Genomic DNA, 18,512 nt, shown 5'->3' with positions numbered 1-18,512 from the left:
CCTCCAATAAGTTGCAACTTTGCACATCTGAAAGGCCATAAAGTTAAAAAGCCCATGTTAAAGAGATTTTATAGCATTTCTACACCAGTGATTTCTGCTGTGCACCAGACAGTGGTCATCCCCAATTTACCAGTGAGAACACAGGCTCAGGGAAGCTTGGCCAAGGCTAACAAGTGTCAAGCCTGGGCAAAGCATTTTGTCTTAAATCTCAAATTGTTTTCCTGATTCTTGGCTTCTCTCTCTCAATGGACTTCACCCTTGCCACTGGGTGTCTCAGAAAAATGGCCTGACTAGACTGACAACCCTACGGGCAGAGTTGCTGTGTGACTTGTCACACCTGACTCTTAGCATTGTCCTTCTGCTTATTAGACAGAGGCTTGTGCCTCTGCCCGAGGGAAGCCCTTTTGGATACCGCTGTAGGAGGATGAGGTCTGAACTGACAGAGGCCCTGGGTAAGCAGTGCCTACGACCTCAGGAATGACAGTGTGCAGGGTAGGTGGGGTGCCAGAGGCCATGGTGTCTCACCCCCATTTGTTTTCTAGATAAATGAAGTTCAGAGAATAGCAGTGGGTTGCACAAAAACCCATGGTTAATATTGCTACAAATAGATGTTCACCAGTACTCATCAGAGGAGTTAACAGGTGACTCTCAGAGCCAAGCTTGGCTCCACAAAGGCTCTGTTGTTGGGGGAGAATTGGTGATGAGGTTGTGTGGTCCTGAGGCTGGAGAAACAACAAATGACTCTAGCTCAGAAGCCAATCCATACCTATGAATCCTGGGAGGTCCCTTTGAGAAGAGGGGCCAAGGCCTGGCAGCTGCTCCAGTCCTGACTTTGAGCCTTGTTCACTCATTTTTATGCCTACGTATTTTCTCAACTCTTGACTTCCGCTGTGGTTTGCTGGTGTCTTCATTTTTAGGCAAAGACTGGCCAGCCAACAAGATAGATTATCATTTCCTCATTTTATGCCCCTGCCCCCATCTCTTTCAAGCATCCAGTTGTAGAAGGCTCCCAGATGATCGGTGTGCGTCAGCCTCACTCCAGGGGCTCTTGGATGGGACCTGGCCTCCAAGGAACCATGAACCTTTGGCTTTGGTTACTCTACTTCCTGCCAGGTGAGTGCTCTGAGGAAACACTCAGGACTAACCACCAGGTTTGAATTAGCCAGAGGCGATCGGTTGACAGCCATCTCCAGCTCTAAGGCTTCTGGAGAGATGCGGTTGCAGCCAGGGCACAGAACAGAAGGATAGAGACCTGTGAGGTGGGTGCTGGCCCTTCCCCACTTGTGAAGCATGCTTCCAGACTTCCACCCTAGACGGCTGTTGAACTTTTAAGGGTGGAAGGTATCACATCTCTTAAAGATTCACTTACTGAGATCTTAAAACGTGTGTCTCCAAGGTTTGTTCTCCTTGTATCTGTTTTCTCCTTCAGGTCTTTCTTTTTCACAAGTTTCAGTTTCAAGTGAAGACTCCATAACGTAGTCCCTAAACTTCTTATCTCAACTTACAGCCACCTACCTGGCACCCCACTAGAATGATCACCAAGATTTGGGATACAATGCGCCTAATGCCTTGCCCAATATACTTCACTGGTCACCACACAAACCAGCTACTCCCTTTGCCTAAAGTACCTCTAAGATTATAATGTCATTCAATGGCTCCCACTATCTAAAATACACTTTCCTCCCTTATATTCTGAGCTTACCATGCTCCCACAGACCTTCTTCCAGAGAAACAGAACTCTTCTTTGAACAAATGCTACAGATTTCCACTACTACACCTTCTCTCGGGCTGTCCCTGTTATAGGAGCATCATTCCTCCCAGTTCACCATTAAGGTTCTTCATAGCCATCGCAAACCTACCTACCACTCACAGTCGTTCCTGAGCACCTTCTGAATTCCAGCCGCAGTCATGTCATATCTTGGCTCCGTGTGTTTAGCTTATTTGGTTTATCAATAGTACCTGCTTTGTGATAATTAAGCTTTGTTGAGGATTTGAGTGGATTAACAAATGTTGGGGTATTAGTTAAGCTTACTTCTGGGTGTGATTGCGAGGTTGTTTCTAGAAAGAATTTATCAAGGGGAGAAGACCCACCTTGACTGCAGATGCTATTATCCTGTGGGTAAGGTCATGGACAGAATAAAACAAGGAGAAAGAGGAGGGCTGCAGAGCACTGAATTCACCTTCCTCCATCTGTTGACTGCTCCACCAGCCCACCCTGATGTATAATCAGGCAGCTTCAGGCTTCTGCTGTCACAGCTTCCAGGTCCTGATGGTCTATACCAGTGAGAAAGAACAGACGTGTGTGGAAAATGTGCTGCTTGGCAAAGAAAGGGGCTTGAACTCAGTTAAAGCTACAGGCAGAACAGACCAAATGGGTCCAGACAAGGCAGCTAGGATTCTTTAAGAGATTAGTGCAATCACTCTTTGGCATCAAAGGAAATCAGTCAGGGCTAGAGCCTGGAGGCGGGAGCTGATGCAGAGAAAATGGGGAAGTGCTGCTTACTGCCTTGCTCCTCATGGCTTGCTCAGCCTGCTTTCTTATAGACCCCAGGACCACCAACCCAAGAACGACATCATCCACAATGGGCTGGGCCCTAGCCCATCAATCATTAATTAAGAAAATGCTCTACAGGCTTGCTTATAACATTTTCTTAATTGAGGTTCCCTGCTCTTAGATGATTTTAGCTTGTGTCAAATTGATGGAAACTGGCCAACAGGAGGAGACATCTTAGACTATGCAATGTCACAGCAGGAAAGATGTGTTGAGTGCAATATTCCACATCCCAAACTAGAGAGTGTATCGAGGCAAACTCATCTGACAAACTTTCATTTGAAAGGAGAGAGCTTAAAGAAAGAGTCTTCAGGCATGAGGCTAGAAGATTGCTACCTCAGAAAGTGTTTTCTCAGGATTCTCCTCAAAGAAACACAGATCCTGGGGTTGGGGATTTAGCTCAGTGGTAGAGCGCTTGCCTAGGCTAAGCGCAAGGCCCCTGTTCGGTCCCCAGCTCGAAAAAAAAAAAAAAAAAAAAAACACAGATCCTGTTCAGGCTGTGGTCCAAGGGGGCCACACTACATCTTGAGCTTATAATAGAACGTGGCGCTGTCCACACGCAGCCGCCTTTGCAGATGTACAAAATGTAAGAGTAAAGGGTTGTGAAGGCCAGCACCAAGGTTCTAAACAGCCTCTGAGGCTAAGCAAGGTGTGGCAGGGTTCTTCTGTACAAAGAACCTGAGAGGGTAGCTGTGTAGGTGAAGCAGTGGAGACTCCAGGATATTGGAGGTCCCAGAAATGTGGGAAAAATCACATCACCAAGGAAAGCTGTAGGTACCAAACGGAGCCTTCCTGGAGAAGGATCACATGTGCCACAAGCAACAGAGAAGGAATTGTATGGATTTATCATGATATGAACATACAAAGTATTCTAATTAATAGTTGATTGTTAGTCTTATGTTCTTAAGACAGGGTCTCCTGTATCCTGGGCTGGCCTCTAATGAGCTATTTAGATAAGCGTCTTTTAGATAAGACGGCTTTGACTTCCTGATCCTCTTACAGATGATCTCGAGTGCTAGAATTAAAGGCATGGGCCTCCAGGCCTGGTCACAGAGGCCTTAGCTCAAGCTCAGGTTTCTGTGTGTGCACTGTAGCAACTGAGTCATATCCCTACCCCCTGGCAATATCTTTGAATAATTATATGTATGATATTCTGGCCTTGATTTATTAGTACTGCCCTCGGGCCTACAAATATTGGGGTAGGCCTGTCCCTAGTGCTCAGATGATATTGAATTGAGCCTTATGGGAAAATGTCTCTCATGAACCAAGGCAATATCATAGGATGTAGGCTCCAAAGTTACCTAGACCACTAATAAGAATACATATATATATGAGTGTATATATGTGTGTATATCCATATCCATATACATATGCATATACATATACATATAGAGAGCGAGAGACTTGATACACATACACATACATACTCACATACAGAGAATGAAAGTTAATTCTTTTAAAATTGTTATTGTGTGCACACCACAGCACACAATAAAATGTATGAGGATCAGAGGATAAGTTTGGGGAATCACATCACAGCTTCTACCTACTTAAGGCAGGATCTCTCTCATTGTTTCTGCATCTATGCTGCATACTTTAAGTTGGCCTATGAACTCCTAGGCAATTCTCCTTTCCCCGCCTCCTATCCTACCATAGGAGTGAGGGGATTACAGTCACTTACCTGGCATTGCGCACAGATTCCAAGAACTGAACTTGGATTGCCAAGCTAGCAGTTTCACCCACTGATCCATTTCCCTGGACCTCACGCAATTCAATTGTGATTCATTACCATGCAGATGAGTTTGGTCTCTGGCAATTAGATGGTAGTGTTATTTCCCAAAATAGAAAACTCTTTTATGAACGGGCAGGTTTAGAACGAGAGATGAGAGGTTCTCTTCTCGCTGTTGTTCGATATTATCCTAAACGCACAAAGGAGTCCAAGGGCCAGAGCCAGTTTGGAGCTGTAAAGTCAAGACTAGAGACAGCATGTATTTAGTTGAAGTCTAACCTATCAGCATCTGTCCTCAAAAGGTCCTAGAGTAAATGAGCTAGTGTAGAAAGAAGAGAGAAGACACACAGAGACCCTGTCAGGTACCGAGCTCTGTGTAAGCCCAGCACTGAGAAGGAGATGGAGGTAAGGGAGGAGGCAGCACGGGAACAGCTGTGACGGTATGGCACTGGGGTGGCGCACGGTGGTCCTAGGAAGGAGAACTCAGGAGAGTCATATACTACCAGAGATGATGACAAACAAGGCGCCCCCCAGAGACAGCAATGAGGACAGTTATGTTGACCCACATGAGAGCAGTTTTCATGGGCATTTAGAGACAAAATTCTGACTCAAGTTGATCGAGGAAAAACTGAAGGGACGGATAGGAATTGGACGAGGCGTTTGAGAAAGCACATAGAAAAGACGGAGGTGATGCAAACTGGTTTTCAAGGTGCCAGTACCAGGGTTTGTGCATGAGCTATGGGCTGAAGGGAACAGTAAGCCAATGGTGCAGCAGAAAGGGGGGTCATTGCAGACAGACATTGTAAAACCGAAGAAGGCCAGACTTGGGTTTCGGCTGAGGGAGTTGCCCTATGGAAGGAATTAGCACCTTTGCCTGGGGCACAGCTGATAGCAGGTGCCAGGCCTGTCGCATGCAGGATGCTCTGAGTGGAAATGGGATGCTAAGTGGGATGCTCTTGTGCTTTTAAATATTTTTATATTACTTCTTTATTTTGTTGTCTGTTAGTTTGTTTATTCCGGGGCCTGTGTCACAGCATGCATATGGAGGTCAGAGGACAACCTTAAAGGAATTGTCCTTCAGTCTTAAGGAGATGTTTTTCTCCATCACGTGGGCACTGGGACTCAACTCAAAATTACCAGGATGGTTAGCAAGAGCCTTTGCCTACTGAGCCATCTCACCAGCCCTCTTGGCCTTTTTAATGGAATTTAAAATTTTACAGGCAGGGGCTGGGTAGGTAGGTTAAAATGCTCGCCACAAAGGCATGAGAACCAGAGCTAAGAGCCACAGTATCCACATAAAAAGCCAGAGTCAATGGCACATACCTATGAGCCCAGAGCTGGGAAGGTGGGAACAGGAGAAGGCCCAGGATTGCTGGTGAGTGAGTGAGTGGGCTGCAGGTTCATTAAGGAGAATGCCTGTCCCACAAACAAACGCCCATAAACTACAGCTCTTTAATAAGCACACAAATCTCAGGCCAGGTGTTTGCCACCCCCACCCTTCTATTCAAGCATTCTGTTTCAGATTGGGTCGAATCCCACTCCCACCTAGAAAAGCTCCATCGTGTCCTCAGCCCTCAAGGCTCTACCTTATTTCCCCTTCTTTTGCACTGTGAAAAAGCCATAGTACCTTAACATCTCAAACACACGTTTTCATCCAACTGTGTATCGACAACACTTTTCAGACTACATCATTCCTCTTTTTTCTACTGTTTCTACAATTCAGTCACCAAATTAGAGGCTATAAACTAGAGATCACTTAATTGCCTCTAAAACACTAGAATCAAATCAATCAGTTTCTTTAGATACTTTCTCTCTCTCTCTCTCTCTCTCTCTCTCTCTCTCCCACACACACACACACACACACACACACACACACACACCTCCCCCTTTTTCCCAATAATCAATTTTAAAATGGTCAAGAATTACATCTGGGGTGTTTCTTTAAAAAGTAGGCCCTTACACCAGCCTAGACAGAGGAAGCCACCATGTCCAAGGACAAGACAATGCATAGGCATCAGTGAGCTCCCAATGATTGATGTAGATCCAGTATTTCAAACTTCTAAACTGTGAATCCTCCCAACTTCCCTCTGTCTTGGAAATCTGTTTTTGTAATCCTGGTCATAGACTAGGAAACTACAGAAAGCTAGTAAGTTTGTCCTGGAATCCCATCATTTTTGAGATTCCCTCAACCTCTCAATGAGGTCTTCAGCCTTGGCTAGCTGGAACTTTGTGGATGAGTTACCTTCCCAGTGTTTGAGCACAGGCATGAAGCCAGCTCATGAGTTCAATTGCCAGCAGTTTTAAGCAGTACTGACCTCCGTGCATCATATGCAAGGTTCCTTGGCAGACCATGTACTTCTGGCTGAGCCCTCTCTGCCTCTTCCCCACTCAAGCTTGCTAAGATAGCTTCACTTTTAGATCTCAACATTTCCTGTGGATGCTTTCCAGCTCCTCTGTACATAATCTCCACCTGACCCCCATCTCTAGCCCATTTTTGCACTCTCTACCCTTCAATACTCCCCTCTACCAGAAATATCCTAATCAAATGTCCCAAGCCCATTGATATTCTAATTTTTAACTCTCGTATGACTGAGCTCATTGAAGCTACTCAGAATGCACCGTCTGTAGATAAACATCAGTAAGCCAGCAGATTTGTCTCTCACATCCCCTTCTTGATATAATCTGCTCTTGTTACCTGAAAGGCCCTTTTCATCTCCATCTAAGCCCTTCAGGCCCACCTAAACACACACATGATTTACACATAAACACACACTTTATACAATTACCCTTGTGATGGTTTGAATGAGAACATCTCCTATTGAGAATGTCTCCCTTTCATTCATATGTTTGGATGCTTGGCTCCCACTTCGTGAAACTGCTTGGGACGGATCAGGGGTATGGCCTTGTTGGAGTAGTGTCACTGGGAGTGGGTTTTAAACCCCACATTACTCCAGTTCTTTCTCTCTGTGTCTGTGTCTGTGTCTCTGTGTCTGTGTCTCTGTCTCTGTCTCTCTCTCTCTGTCTCTCTGTCTCTGTCTCTCTGTCTCTCTGTCTCTGTCTCTCTCTCTCCCCCCCCCTTTTACTTGTAGATCAAGATATAAACTCTTAGCTACTGCAGCCTCAAATTAAATGCTGCCTTTATAAGTTACCAGGTCCAATGCCTGGCTGATGGTATTGTTCATTCATAAGTTCAACATTCATAAGTTGCCTTGGCCATGGTGTTTTGTCCCAGCAATAGAAAAGCAACAGAAAAGCGACATGGAGGCACTAGCTGGGACTCACTTAGATTACCATCCATGGTTTTACCCTCTGCTATAGTCGGTTGGTTTACACTATATTTTCCTTGTCTTGCTTTTCGGTGTCAGGAACTTGTGACCCACACCTTCCACTCCTCCCTGATCTATTTCTCCCCCAGACATATGTATGTTCATACCCATACATGTATCCTCACCCTGCTTCCCCTTCCATGAGTTCTCCACACTAGTGACCAGTATCACCTTCTCAGTTTCCCTCCATACCCATTCGTTTAGGGTACAGCATTGGGCACCATTTCTCTCAAAAGCCTTCCTCCCAGGACACCATCCCCTCAGTAGCCTGAGTCAGGTGCTCCTGCTTGCTGCTTTCGGAGAACCCTGAGCTATCTCTCTCAGGAATCTATTACATTGTCCTGTGGTAGACATCTGTTGGTGTAACTCACCACATGACTTATTGTATGAGAGAGGAAGGCCCATGAAAGGCATCAAATGTGTACTTGTTGAATGGCTTAGTTGAGCTGAAAGGAGGATTGGGTAGATGGACGAATTTGAGGGGGGAAAAAAGAACCCAGAGGGAAAATGTGCTGTAAGAATAGGCCACCTTTCTCACCACTATACTTAAGTCCCTTGGGGGATTATGTGCCCCTGGGGGTCATTTCTGGCATCCCATTTCCCTTTGGAGTAGGAATTGTAGTTATGTCTAAGTCCTTACAGTCTCACTGTAAGGCTGAGGCTGGGCTGATGACAGGGGCATGACTAGACCTGGGGGTTAATGTGGGGGTGGTCTGGGGCTGGCCCTAGGTTTGAAGAGATGTGTCAGGGTGAACGTATGGCCGAAGTTGAGATACATCTGAGAATGGGGCTTCTTCTGCACTAACTTCTTCTCCTCGCAGTGTCTGGGACCCTGAAGGTCCTCCCAGAAGTACGGCTGGAAGTAGAGTTGGGTGGGTCCGTTTTCATCGAGTGCCCACTCCCTCAAACACACGTGAGGATGTATCTGTGCCGGCAGATGACCAACCCTGCAATATGCGCCACTGTGGTGTCCAACATCTTTGTCAAGAAGGAATATAAAAGGCGGGTCACCCTGAAGCCATTCTTGGATAAGAAGCTGTTCCAAGTGGAGATGACACAGCTGACTAAAGATGACGAAGGAATCTATGCCTGTGGTGTGGGCACAAACACAGACCTCGGCAAGACCCAGAAAGTCACCCTGAACGTCCGTAATGGTAGGTGTTTAGAAAACTGAGACCAGCATTGAACTGTAACTATCCCATACTGTTGCCGTATGAGACAGCCCAGTGCTAACACAGAACAACACAGCTTAACCTCACAGTTGACCGACACCACAGCCTAGAACCTTCTAGCCACAGGAGATGACAAGAGTAAAACGGATGTTGTATGTTGCCCATTCTACCCAGGACATGAATGGAGAGGTAGACATTAGACAGAGGAGAGGTTTTTGAGGCTGAGGAAACCAGCAGAGGAGCCATACATGTCCTATGTAATTATCTCACGAGAGGTCTTGGGTGGATAGACCTGAGAAACAATGATCAAGTCAAATGTGTTGCTATATGGTTGGGCTCCACATTTCTTCTTAACCCTGACTTTTCAATGATATCCTGACATGTGCATGACTGCTTCGGCAACTTATAATCCCAACAGCCCAATGGCTTCACAGGGAGTGCTGGATATGCTGGTGGGAAAGGCCAGCACACCAGGGAGGTTTCATGCCCAGTTCCTTTTTTGTTGTCTCTGTGGACCATTCTCATATCCTCATGGTCTTGGTTGAGTCAGCTCTTTCTTGAACCTCCAGTCCCATCTTCTCCCTGATGATCACCAACACATCCCTCTCGCCTCCAACAGAATTCCCAGAATATCCAGAGCCATTCTGGGACGATGAACCGACATCTGAGCCATTGCCAAGATGGTGGTTGCACAGATATCCGGAGGAGCTTCCCTGGCTCGAAATGGGTGAACATGCCAGCCCTTCTGGATTCATAGACAAAGGTCAGTCCATCAAGTCAAGAGCGGGAGAAGAGGGAGATTGTTTTTGCTTGATTCATAAAGTGGTTAGCAAAGCAGAGGTGACTTTCCCAAGCTTTGTCCTTCGAAAGGACCTTCAACTATCTAACAGCTGAGAGGATGGCACCAGTTAGAGGAGTCACATACCACCACTAGGTGGCACTAAAAGTAACAAAGTACCCAATTCGCAAACCCCAGGTCCATTTTGAATGACTAGAAACCAAGACTGGGCAGATGTTTGCCAGCTGGAGGTCATTATGCTTCCTGCTACCTTCAGGGATGTCTTCTACCTGCTGGTAATTAGTGGCTTCAACAACTCTATTTGGCAATTAAAAGATGACTATCGTACTAACATTTCCCTGCATCATAACATATACCCAGTGAGTAAGGTATACTAATTTAACATTGTTGCACTAGGAGACCCTGCTGGGGTCAAAAGAAACAGTGTAACTGGGAAGATCATAGATCCATGAGTGTTAATAAGTAGGTTGAAATTGGGGGAGAATATATCAGCCCAAAAAAGCATAATACTCTCCACCTTCAGAAGACAGTAAGCCTTCCTGAGGAAATATTTAATGCAGGCCTGCATGAAAGTTTTCTGTGTAAATGGTATGCTATAAGGCATTTCTGGTCACGAGGACTGCAAAAGCAGAGGCGGTATGTATGGGCAGAGGGGGAGAAATGATTAGTGTGGAAGTAGAGACCCACTCCTCCTGGAGACTGGAGAACACAGCATGTCTACCACTAATGTAACCTTTCCCTTCTCTCTCTCTTGAAGTTACCACACTATCTCCAAAGACTAAGGCCCCTCCAGTTCACCAGCCCTCCACCAACACTTCAGTAACCCGCCATCCCAGAGTTTACGGAGCATCTTCTGAAACACCTACCAAGCCCTCAGTGCTCCTGCCAGCTACCGCAGCCTTCAAAACCTCTGCTCGGCAAGCATCCAGGCTCCTCGAGGCCAGCTACAGCCACCACACCAGACTTCATGGGGAAAGGTAAGAAGGGCCTCAATGTTTAGTGCCTGTGTCCCGTACCCTTCTCAGCTTTGTCTCCAAAGAAAATTCTTGAGTGCATTAGTCTTATCAACAAAGAATATGCTTTGTGGTTGTGGGTCTCCCCACCCACATGGACATCAGTCAATCAGGTCCACAGGGGCAGTGGGAGCAGAGGCATCAAGAGGGGAGGGGTTCAGAAGCCCTGTGAGTATATACAGTGGCTAACCACGCTGGGACCAGCTAGCAAGAGGTGGGTCAACTTTACTTAGTGTGATTCAAGGCTATAAAGTTTTAGGGGACTGAGAGTAGGAACATCCAGGATGGGCAAAGGTCATTGGCTGGGGGCTTAGGATACCTGGATTGCTTTGTTAGCATAGGGACGAATTTTAGGAATCTCAGGCTCTGGCTGAACAAGTTTTATCAGGAGAAAGAAAACTGATCCTATAATCTAATTGAGGCTTCATGACATTCCTCAGGTAGCATATGTGTGGGCTTAGAATTCCCCAGACAAGGCCAGAGAAGGAGAACCCCATTAGTAAAGGGAATCTCTGATATTGTGCCGGGCCCAGAGGCTATCCAGCCATGATAGATTTTGACCTTAATTAGCAGAATTTTCCCACATGTATTCTTTGCAACTCCCTAGTTCTGATCTTACAGAAAGACTCGAGTCTTCAATCATACAAATTCATCCAGGTCCGTTGTAATGTAATAAGTAAATGAGAAAAGTTTTTAATCCGTTTAAAGTAATTAAAAGTATTTACTAATTAATACGCATTAAAATTACCCTCATTTTTTTTCTTTTCCTTCTTAATGATGCTAACACAGACAAATGTTTCTATTGCTTAGAATTGTTCTAAATATCGCACCTCAAAGAACCACTAGGGGGCAGCATTAAAGCAAATGTGTATCAAAACCCACAGGGAATTTGCCTGAACAAACTTGTGAGGGAAAAAAGGCTCTCAGAAGGATTTTGATACAAGTGAGGGAACTGGGGCAATAAAATACGTGGTTTCGGTGACAATGGGACTCTTGATTCCTATTTCAGAAATCTATGTAATAAACATTTCTTTAATGTCAACTGGGATAAAGACACGCAATGTCCACGTAAGGTTAAAGCACGTCTGTCTATGCCAAGGTTTCTTTCTTTTTTTTTTTTTATTATTAACTTGAGTATTTCTTATATACATTTCGAGTGTTATTCCCTTTCCCGGTTTCCGGGCAAACATCCCCCTCCCCCCTCCCCTTCCTTATGGGTGTTCCCCTCCCAACCCTCCCCCCCTTGCTTCCCTCTCCCCAACAGTCTAGTTCACTGGGGGTTCAGTCTTAGCAGGACCCAGGGCTTCCCCTTCCACTGGTGCTCTTACTAGGATATTCATTGCTACCTATGAGGTCAGAGTCCAGGGTCAGTCCATGTATAGTCTTTGGGTAGTGGCTTAGTCCCTGGAAGCTCTGTTTGGTTGGCATTGCTGTACATATGGGGTCTCAAGCTCCTTCAAGCTCTTCCAGTTCTTTCTCTGATTCCTTCAACGGGGGTCCTGTTCTCAGTTCAGTGGTTTCCTGCTGGCATACGCCTCTGTATTTGCTGTATTCTGGCTGTGTCTCTCAGGAGTGATATGCATTCACTTTTTGATCATCCGTCTTGAGTTTCATTTGTTCTAGGCATCTAGGGTAATTCGAGCATTTGGGCTAATAGCCACTTATCAATGAGTGCATTACCATGTATGTCTTTCTGTGATTAGGTTAGCTCACTCAGGATGATATTTTCCAGTTCACCATTTGCCCTCACAATTTCATAAAGTCATTGTTTTTGATAGCTGAGTAATATTCCATTGTGTAGATGTACCACATTTTCTGTATCCATTCCTCTGTTGAAGGGCATCTGGGTTCTTTCCAGCTTCTGGCTATTATAAATAAGGCTGCGATGAACATAGTGGAGCACGTGTCTTTTTTATGTTGGGGCATCTTTTGGGTATATGCCCAGGAGAGGTATAGCTGGATCCTCAGGCAGTTCAATGTCCAATTTTCTGAGGAACCTCCAGACTGATTTCCAGAATGGTTGTAGCAGTCTGCAACCCCACCAACAATGGAGGAGTGTTCCCCTTTCTCCACATCCTCGCCAGCATTTGCTGTCACCTGAGTTTTGATCTTAGCCATTCTCACTGGTGTGAGGTGAAATCTCAGGGTTGTTTTGATTTGCATTTCCTTTATGACTAAAGATGCTGAACATTTCTTTAGGTGTTTCTCAGCCATTCGGTATTCCTCAGCTGTGAATTTTTGTTTAGCTCTGAACCACATTTTTTAATAGGGTTATTTGTCTCTCTGTGGTCTAACTTCTTGAGTTCTTTGTATATTTTGGATATAAGCCCTCTATCTGTTGTAGGATTGGTAAAAGATCTTTTCCCAATCTGTTGGTTGTCGTTTTGTCCTAACCACAGTGTCCTTTGCCTTACAGAAGCTTTGCAGTTTTATGAGATCCCATTTGTCCATTCTTGATCTTAAAGCATAAGCCATTGGTGTTTTGTTCAGGAAATTTTTTCCAGTGCCCATGTGTTCCAAATGCTTCCCTAGTTTTTCTTCTATTAGTTTGAGTGTATCTGGTTTGATGTGGAGGTCCTTTATCCACTTGGACTTAAGCTTTGTACAGGGTGATAAGCATGGATCAATCTGCATTCTTCTACATGTTGACCTCCAGTTGAACCAGCACCATTTGCTGAAAATGCTATCTTTTTTCCATTGGATGGTTTTGGCTCCTTTGTCAAAAATCAAGTGCCCATAGGTGTGTGGGTTCATTTCTGGGTCTTCAATTCGGTTCCATTGGTCTATCTGTCTGTCTCTGTACCAATACCATGCAGTTTTTATCACTATTGCTCTATAATACTGCTTGAGTTCTGGGATAGTGATTCCCCCTGAAGTCCTTTTATTGTTGAGGATAGTTTTAGCTATCCTGGGTTTTTTGTTATTCCAGATGAATTTGCAAATTGTTCTGTCTAACTCTTTGAAGAATTGGATTGGTATTTTGATGGGGATTGCATTGAATCTGTAGATCGCTTTTGGTAGAATGGCCATTTTTACTATATTAATCCTGCCAATCCATGAGCATGGGAGATCTTTCCATCTTCTGAGATCTTCTTCAATTTCTTTCTTCAGAGTCTTGAAGTTCTTATTGTACAGATCTTTCCCTTGCTTGGTTAAAGTCACACCGAGGTACTTTATATTATTTGGGTCTATTATGAAGGGTGTCATTTCCCTAATTTCTTTCTCGGCCTGTTTCTCTTTTGTGTAGAGGAAGGCTACTGATTTATTTGAGTTAATTTTATACCCAGCCACTTTGCTGAAGTTGTCTATCAGCTTTAGTAGTTCTCTGGTGGAACTTTTGGGATCACTTAAATATACTATCATATCATCTGCAAATAGTGATATTTTGACTTCTTCTTTTCCGATCTGTATCCCCTTGACCTCCTTTTTTGTTGTCTGATTGCTCTGGCTAGAACTTCAAGAACTATATTGAATAAGTAGGGAGAGAGTGGGCAGCCTTGTCTAGTCCCTGATTTTAGTGGGATTGCTTCAAGTTTCTCTCCATTTAGTTTAATGTTAGCAACTGGTTTGCTGTATATGGCTTTTACTATGTTTAGGTATGGGCCTTGAATTCCTATTCTTTCCAGGACTTTTATCATGAAGGGGTGTTGAATTTTGTCAAATGCTTTCTCAGCATCTAATGAAATGATCATGTGGTTTTGTTCTTTCAGTTTGTTTATATAATGGATCACGTTGATGGTTTTCCATATATTAAACCATCCCTGCATGCCTGGGATGAAGCCTACTTGATCATGGTGGATGATTGTTTTGATGTGCTCTTGGATTCGGTTTGCCAGAATTTTATTGAGTATTTTTTGCGTCGATATTCATAAGGAAATTGGTCTGAAGTTCTCTTTCTTTGTTGGGTCTTTGTGTGGTTTAGGTATAAGAGTAATTGTGGCTTCATAGAAGGAATTCGTAGTGCTCCATCTGTTTCAATTTTGTGGAATAGTTTGGATAATATTGGTCGAGGTCTTCTATGAAGGTCTGATAGAATTCTGCACTAAACCCGTCTGGACCTGGGCTCTTTTTGGTTGGGAGACCTTTAATGACTTCTTCTATTTCCTTAGGAGTTATGGGGTTGTTTAACTGGTTTATCTGTTCCTGATTTAACTTCGGTACCTGGTATCTGTCTAGGAAATTGTCCATTTCCTGCAGATTTTCAAGTTTTGTTGAATATAGGCTTTTATAGAAAGATCTGATGATTTTTTGAATTTCCTCTGAATCTGTAGTTATGTCTCCCTTTTCATTTCTGATTTTGTTAATTTGGACACACTCTCTGTGTCCTCTCGTTAGTCTGGCTAAGGGTTTATCTATCTTGTTGATTTTCTCAAAGAACCAACTTTTGGTTCTGTTGATTCTTTCTATGGTCCTTTTTGTTTCTACTTGGTTGATTTCGGCTCTGAGTTTGATTATTTCCTGCCTTCTACTCCTCCTGGGTGTATTTTATGCCAAGGTTTCTAACTGTGGGAGTAGGAGCCCTATCAGACTCTGCTATAGGCCGGCTGACTTCAATTCTTTCCACCTCCTTTGGTTTTAGTCGGAACAATTTTTTGCAGATTTCACGATCCCCATTTGTAAGGAAATAGGGCTAAGGGAAATTAAAACGCGCTCGAGACCTCATAACTAGCAAAATGAGGAACTTGAATTTGAACCAAAGGCTCCTGACCCCATAAATAAATCTCTTTGGGAGTGATGGAGGAAATTCTGTTAACAATGGGTCAACTGTAAGTCATCTCCAAAGAAAGGTGGCCACTTAAGGGTGAGTCTTTAAATTTCCTTTTCCTCGTTTTATAAGTTCTCTGTTTCTCCTTTGTCCCCTGGCCAAGGACACCCCACTACGGTTCACAGTATGGGAGAGAAGACCGAGGGCTTCACATCTCCATCCCAGAATTTCACATCCTGATTCCGACCTTCCTGGGCTTCCTCTTGCTGGTTCTTTTGGGACTGGTGGTAAAACGAGCCATTCAAAGGAGGAGAGGTGAGGCACTTGAGCTTCTGGATTTTGGGTGGGAGACCTGAGGTACAAGAGCCCAGAGCATTCAAATTCAGCTTGAACTCCCAGGGAACCCGGATGGAGTCTAAAAGTACTTTGTCCTTGCCTGCACTCTGCACCCTGGGCATCTATGCCCAGGCCACACATTGTCAGGCATCATAGAGGTGTGTAGCCCTCAGTCTGGAAAAGAAGAGGCAGGAGGCCACTGGTGTCTGATGCCATGCCCTTCTCTCTTCCCGGTGACCTCCTGAAGCCTTCTCCAGGCGCGTAGGCCGAATGACGAGGAGAATGCGAGGCCGGGGGCCTTCCCGCCAGATCCCTACACAGCGCCGGGATGCCCCGCAGAGGCCGCGCTCGCAGAACAACGTCTACAGCGCCTGCCCGCGGCGCGCACGGGAACCCGACAACGTGGGTGAGCACACACACCAGCGAGGCGTGAAGAATGGGGCCAGCCGGGAACCGGGGACAGGTAGGCGTGGGAAGGCTGGGGCCCTCACCGCTTTCTTCTGTCCCATAGGTTCAGCAGAGGCTCTGCTCCTCAACGCCCCAGCCTCGGCGCCCCCAACCCTGCCACTGGTAAGCTCCGCCCTCCCCAGTCGACGCTCAGCCAGGCTCCCCCAACCGGTTGTATCCAGTTTCTAGGTTGAAGCCCTGGGAAGGCTGACCCCACAAGATCTGTAGCCAAGCATTTTTTTTTTCTTCAGATAAATGGATGCTGGGTGGCTTTAGACTCGGAGAGAAAGCACCCCTGCAGCAACTACCGTGTAGGAAAGATGCTAGGTTTCTAGAAGGCTGGAGGGGGTGGAAGCTACTCGGACAGTTTTACCTCTGTGAGGGAGGACAGTTTGGACATCTCTTTTTAAAAAACGAGAGGAAGTAATAGCATCGGACGGCTGGGCTTTATCTGAAGTGCTACTGGGCAGAGGTGCAGACATCAACACAGCAGATGTGTGTCATTCTGTTCCCCCAAATTAAGGGAACATCCTTTAAGCTTTCTCAAGGCCTAAAACCAATGTTTTGGTAGTCAGAACAAAAATATTAATAAGGACATCAAGTGTGCTGTGTTAATTAGCGTAAATTAATTAAATACAATAGACCCCCAAACCCTCAGGGCTCAAGCCAGAGGGACAGGAAGAAGAAGATCACCCAGGGATATTTTGTCCCAGCAACTCCAGCCAACTTTTCTGGCCCACGGTTAGTACTCAGCCACCAGAACCAAGTTCTTATTTCTACCCCTCGGAGATGATGGCTTCTTGAGGGTCATGACCCTGAATTTTCATCTCGCTAACACTTGCCCCCCATTAGCTGCCATGCAGTCATGTCTGCCTTCAAGGGACGATATGAATGCCATGCCCGGCTGGCAATATATTGATTAATATATTGATCGTGTGTCTGACTAAAAAGGAAGAATGTTGCCTAGCCCTGTAGTCACCTCTAGCCGTTTGAATGTGCCACACACACACACACACACACACACACACACACGTGCACGCACATAGGCATGCACACAGCCAGTCTTCAAGGCTTGACCTTAGGAGTGAATAGTCCAGTGAGCCTGTCTGCTCTACCCAAAAACCAGACTTTTATTGTGGATCTGCCCTAAGTTCACACAGACCGTCTTCTGGGCCTCCCCCTGGTAAAAGTTAACCCTGACTCATTCTCTCAATAAAGATATATATACATACATATATATATACATATATATACACACATATATATATGTTGACAGAACAAATATACAGTGTTCATATGCTCCATAGCTTATTTCAGTCTTCATACTGAATATTTTTATTTTTTAAACCTAGTAAGTTGACATTCAGTGGGAGATGTGGTTTCGAAGCAACCTTCTGCTGTTTCTCTCCTTAGTAAAATATAAAATGTAGACGTCCCTTACAACAGATGCTTCCTGCATTCAGAGTACTGCCCTTCCAGTTCTTAGAACTTTCGTTTAGATGGCTGATTGAATTCTCTGTGGTGGCATTCTTCTGTGGGGACCGCAGTACCTGGGCCATGTCAGTCTTGACATAGCCTGGCCTTCTGAGAACTGAAGGGAGACTCCTGGAGTGTCTCGCTGGGGAAGAGAAGCGCTATCATGCCCACGTGATCTGCAGTCTTCCTCCGCTACCCAGCCCTTGGCTGGAATGCGTTCTTGTACCATGTCATGGCCTCTCCAAGTCCTTGCAGAGGTACAAGAAATGACTCACCCTGCCTCTTGACTGGTTGCCTGAGAAGATGCATATTTCTCGCACAAGTCATATCCCTTTATCCCCAGGGGAGACTTCTGCAGGTGGGCCTCCTTCACACTGCTCGGCCCTGTGATTTCAGTCTGAACCCCATGCAAAGCGTGTCCTGCCCACGTTAGTATGAAGTGGTTTCCAGTTATTCGGAGTGAGGCTGCACCCTGAAAAGCCCCAGAGCTGGCCCACTTGATGGAGTTTAGCCAACTCTTCACCTTTGCGGTCTGGAGCCCAGCAACTGTGGCCCTGTTCCTTCATTTCCTGCAGTAGAAATCCACCTCAGCCGAGGTGAAAATCACCCAGCCAGCGCTAGTGACACTCCTTTGCCTGTTCCCAGGTACTTGAAACTTCTTGGCCCCACACCCCGTCTCTGAAGATGAGCTGTGAATACGTGAGCTTGGGCCACCAGCCTGCTGTCAACGTGGAAGACCAGGATTCAAACGATTACATCAATATTCCTGGCCTACCTCATCTCCCCAGCAAGCCCCCAGGGCCCAGACCTTCAGGCCAATGAATCCTATCTGTTTGCTGATGCCTAGCACTTTTTCCTTACAGGATCCCTGTCACCTCGTATGTCCTATCCCCTAACTCAACTCTTGCCTGACTGAATGCCTTGAGAATAGTCCATTACAAGCTAATTTCTCACCCCA

General features: G+C 45.4%; 1 protein-coding gene across 1 annotated transcript; it reads left to right on the top strand.

Annotated features, from left to right (window-relative positions):
• Nucleotides 1–1,015: 1,015 nt before the first annotated feature.
• Nucleotides 1,016–18,512, top strand: Fcmr (Fc fragment of IgM receptor). The gene is made up of 8 exons (XM_032915135.1): nt 1,016–1,113; nt 8,428–8,760; nt 9,398–9,541; nt 10,335–10,554; nt 15,459–15,610; nt 15,879–16,037; nt 16,143–16,201; nt 18,200–18,512. The coding sequence occupies exons 1-8, from the start codon at nt 1,053–1,055 to the stop codon at nt 18,374–18,376; spliced, it is 1,305 nt and encodes a 434-aa protein (XP_032771026.1). The 5' UTR covers nt 1,016–1,052; the 3' UTR covers nt 18,377–18,512.

The sequence above is a fragment of the Rattus rattus genome, chromosome 10 (assembly GCF_011064425.1).
Source record: "Rattus rattus isolate New Zealand chromosome 10, Rrattus_CSIRO_v1, whole genome shotgun sequence".
NCBI lineage: Eukaryota > Metazoa > Chordata > Mammalia > Rodentia > Muridae > Rattus > Rattus rattus.
The sequence above is the reverse complement of the archived record's forward strand: the minus strand, read 5'-3'. Positions and strand labels throughout refer to the sequence as shown.

Coding starts and splice junctions, on each gene's coding strand:
- Fcmr (XM_032915135.1), top strand. CDS start 1,053: ATGGGACCTGGCCTCCAAGGAACCATGAACCTTTGGCTTTGGTTACTC. Junction 1,114..8,427: donor GTTACTCTACTTCCTGCCAG/GTGAGTGCTCTG, acceptor TTCTCCTCGCAG/TGTCTGGGACCCTGAAGGTC. Junction 16,038..16,142: donor ACGGGAACCCGACAACGTGG/GTGAGCACACAC, acceptor TCTGTCCCATAG/GTTCAGCAGAGGCTCTGCTC.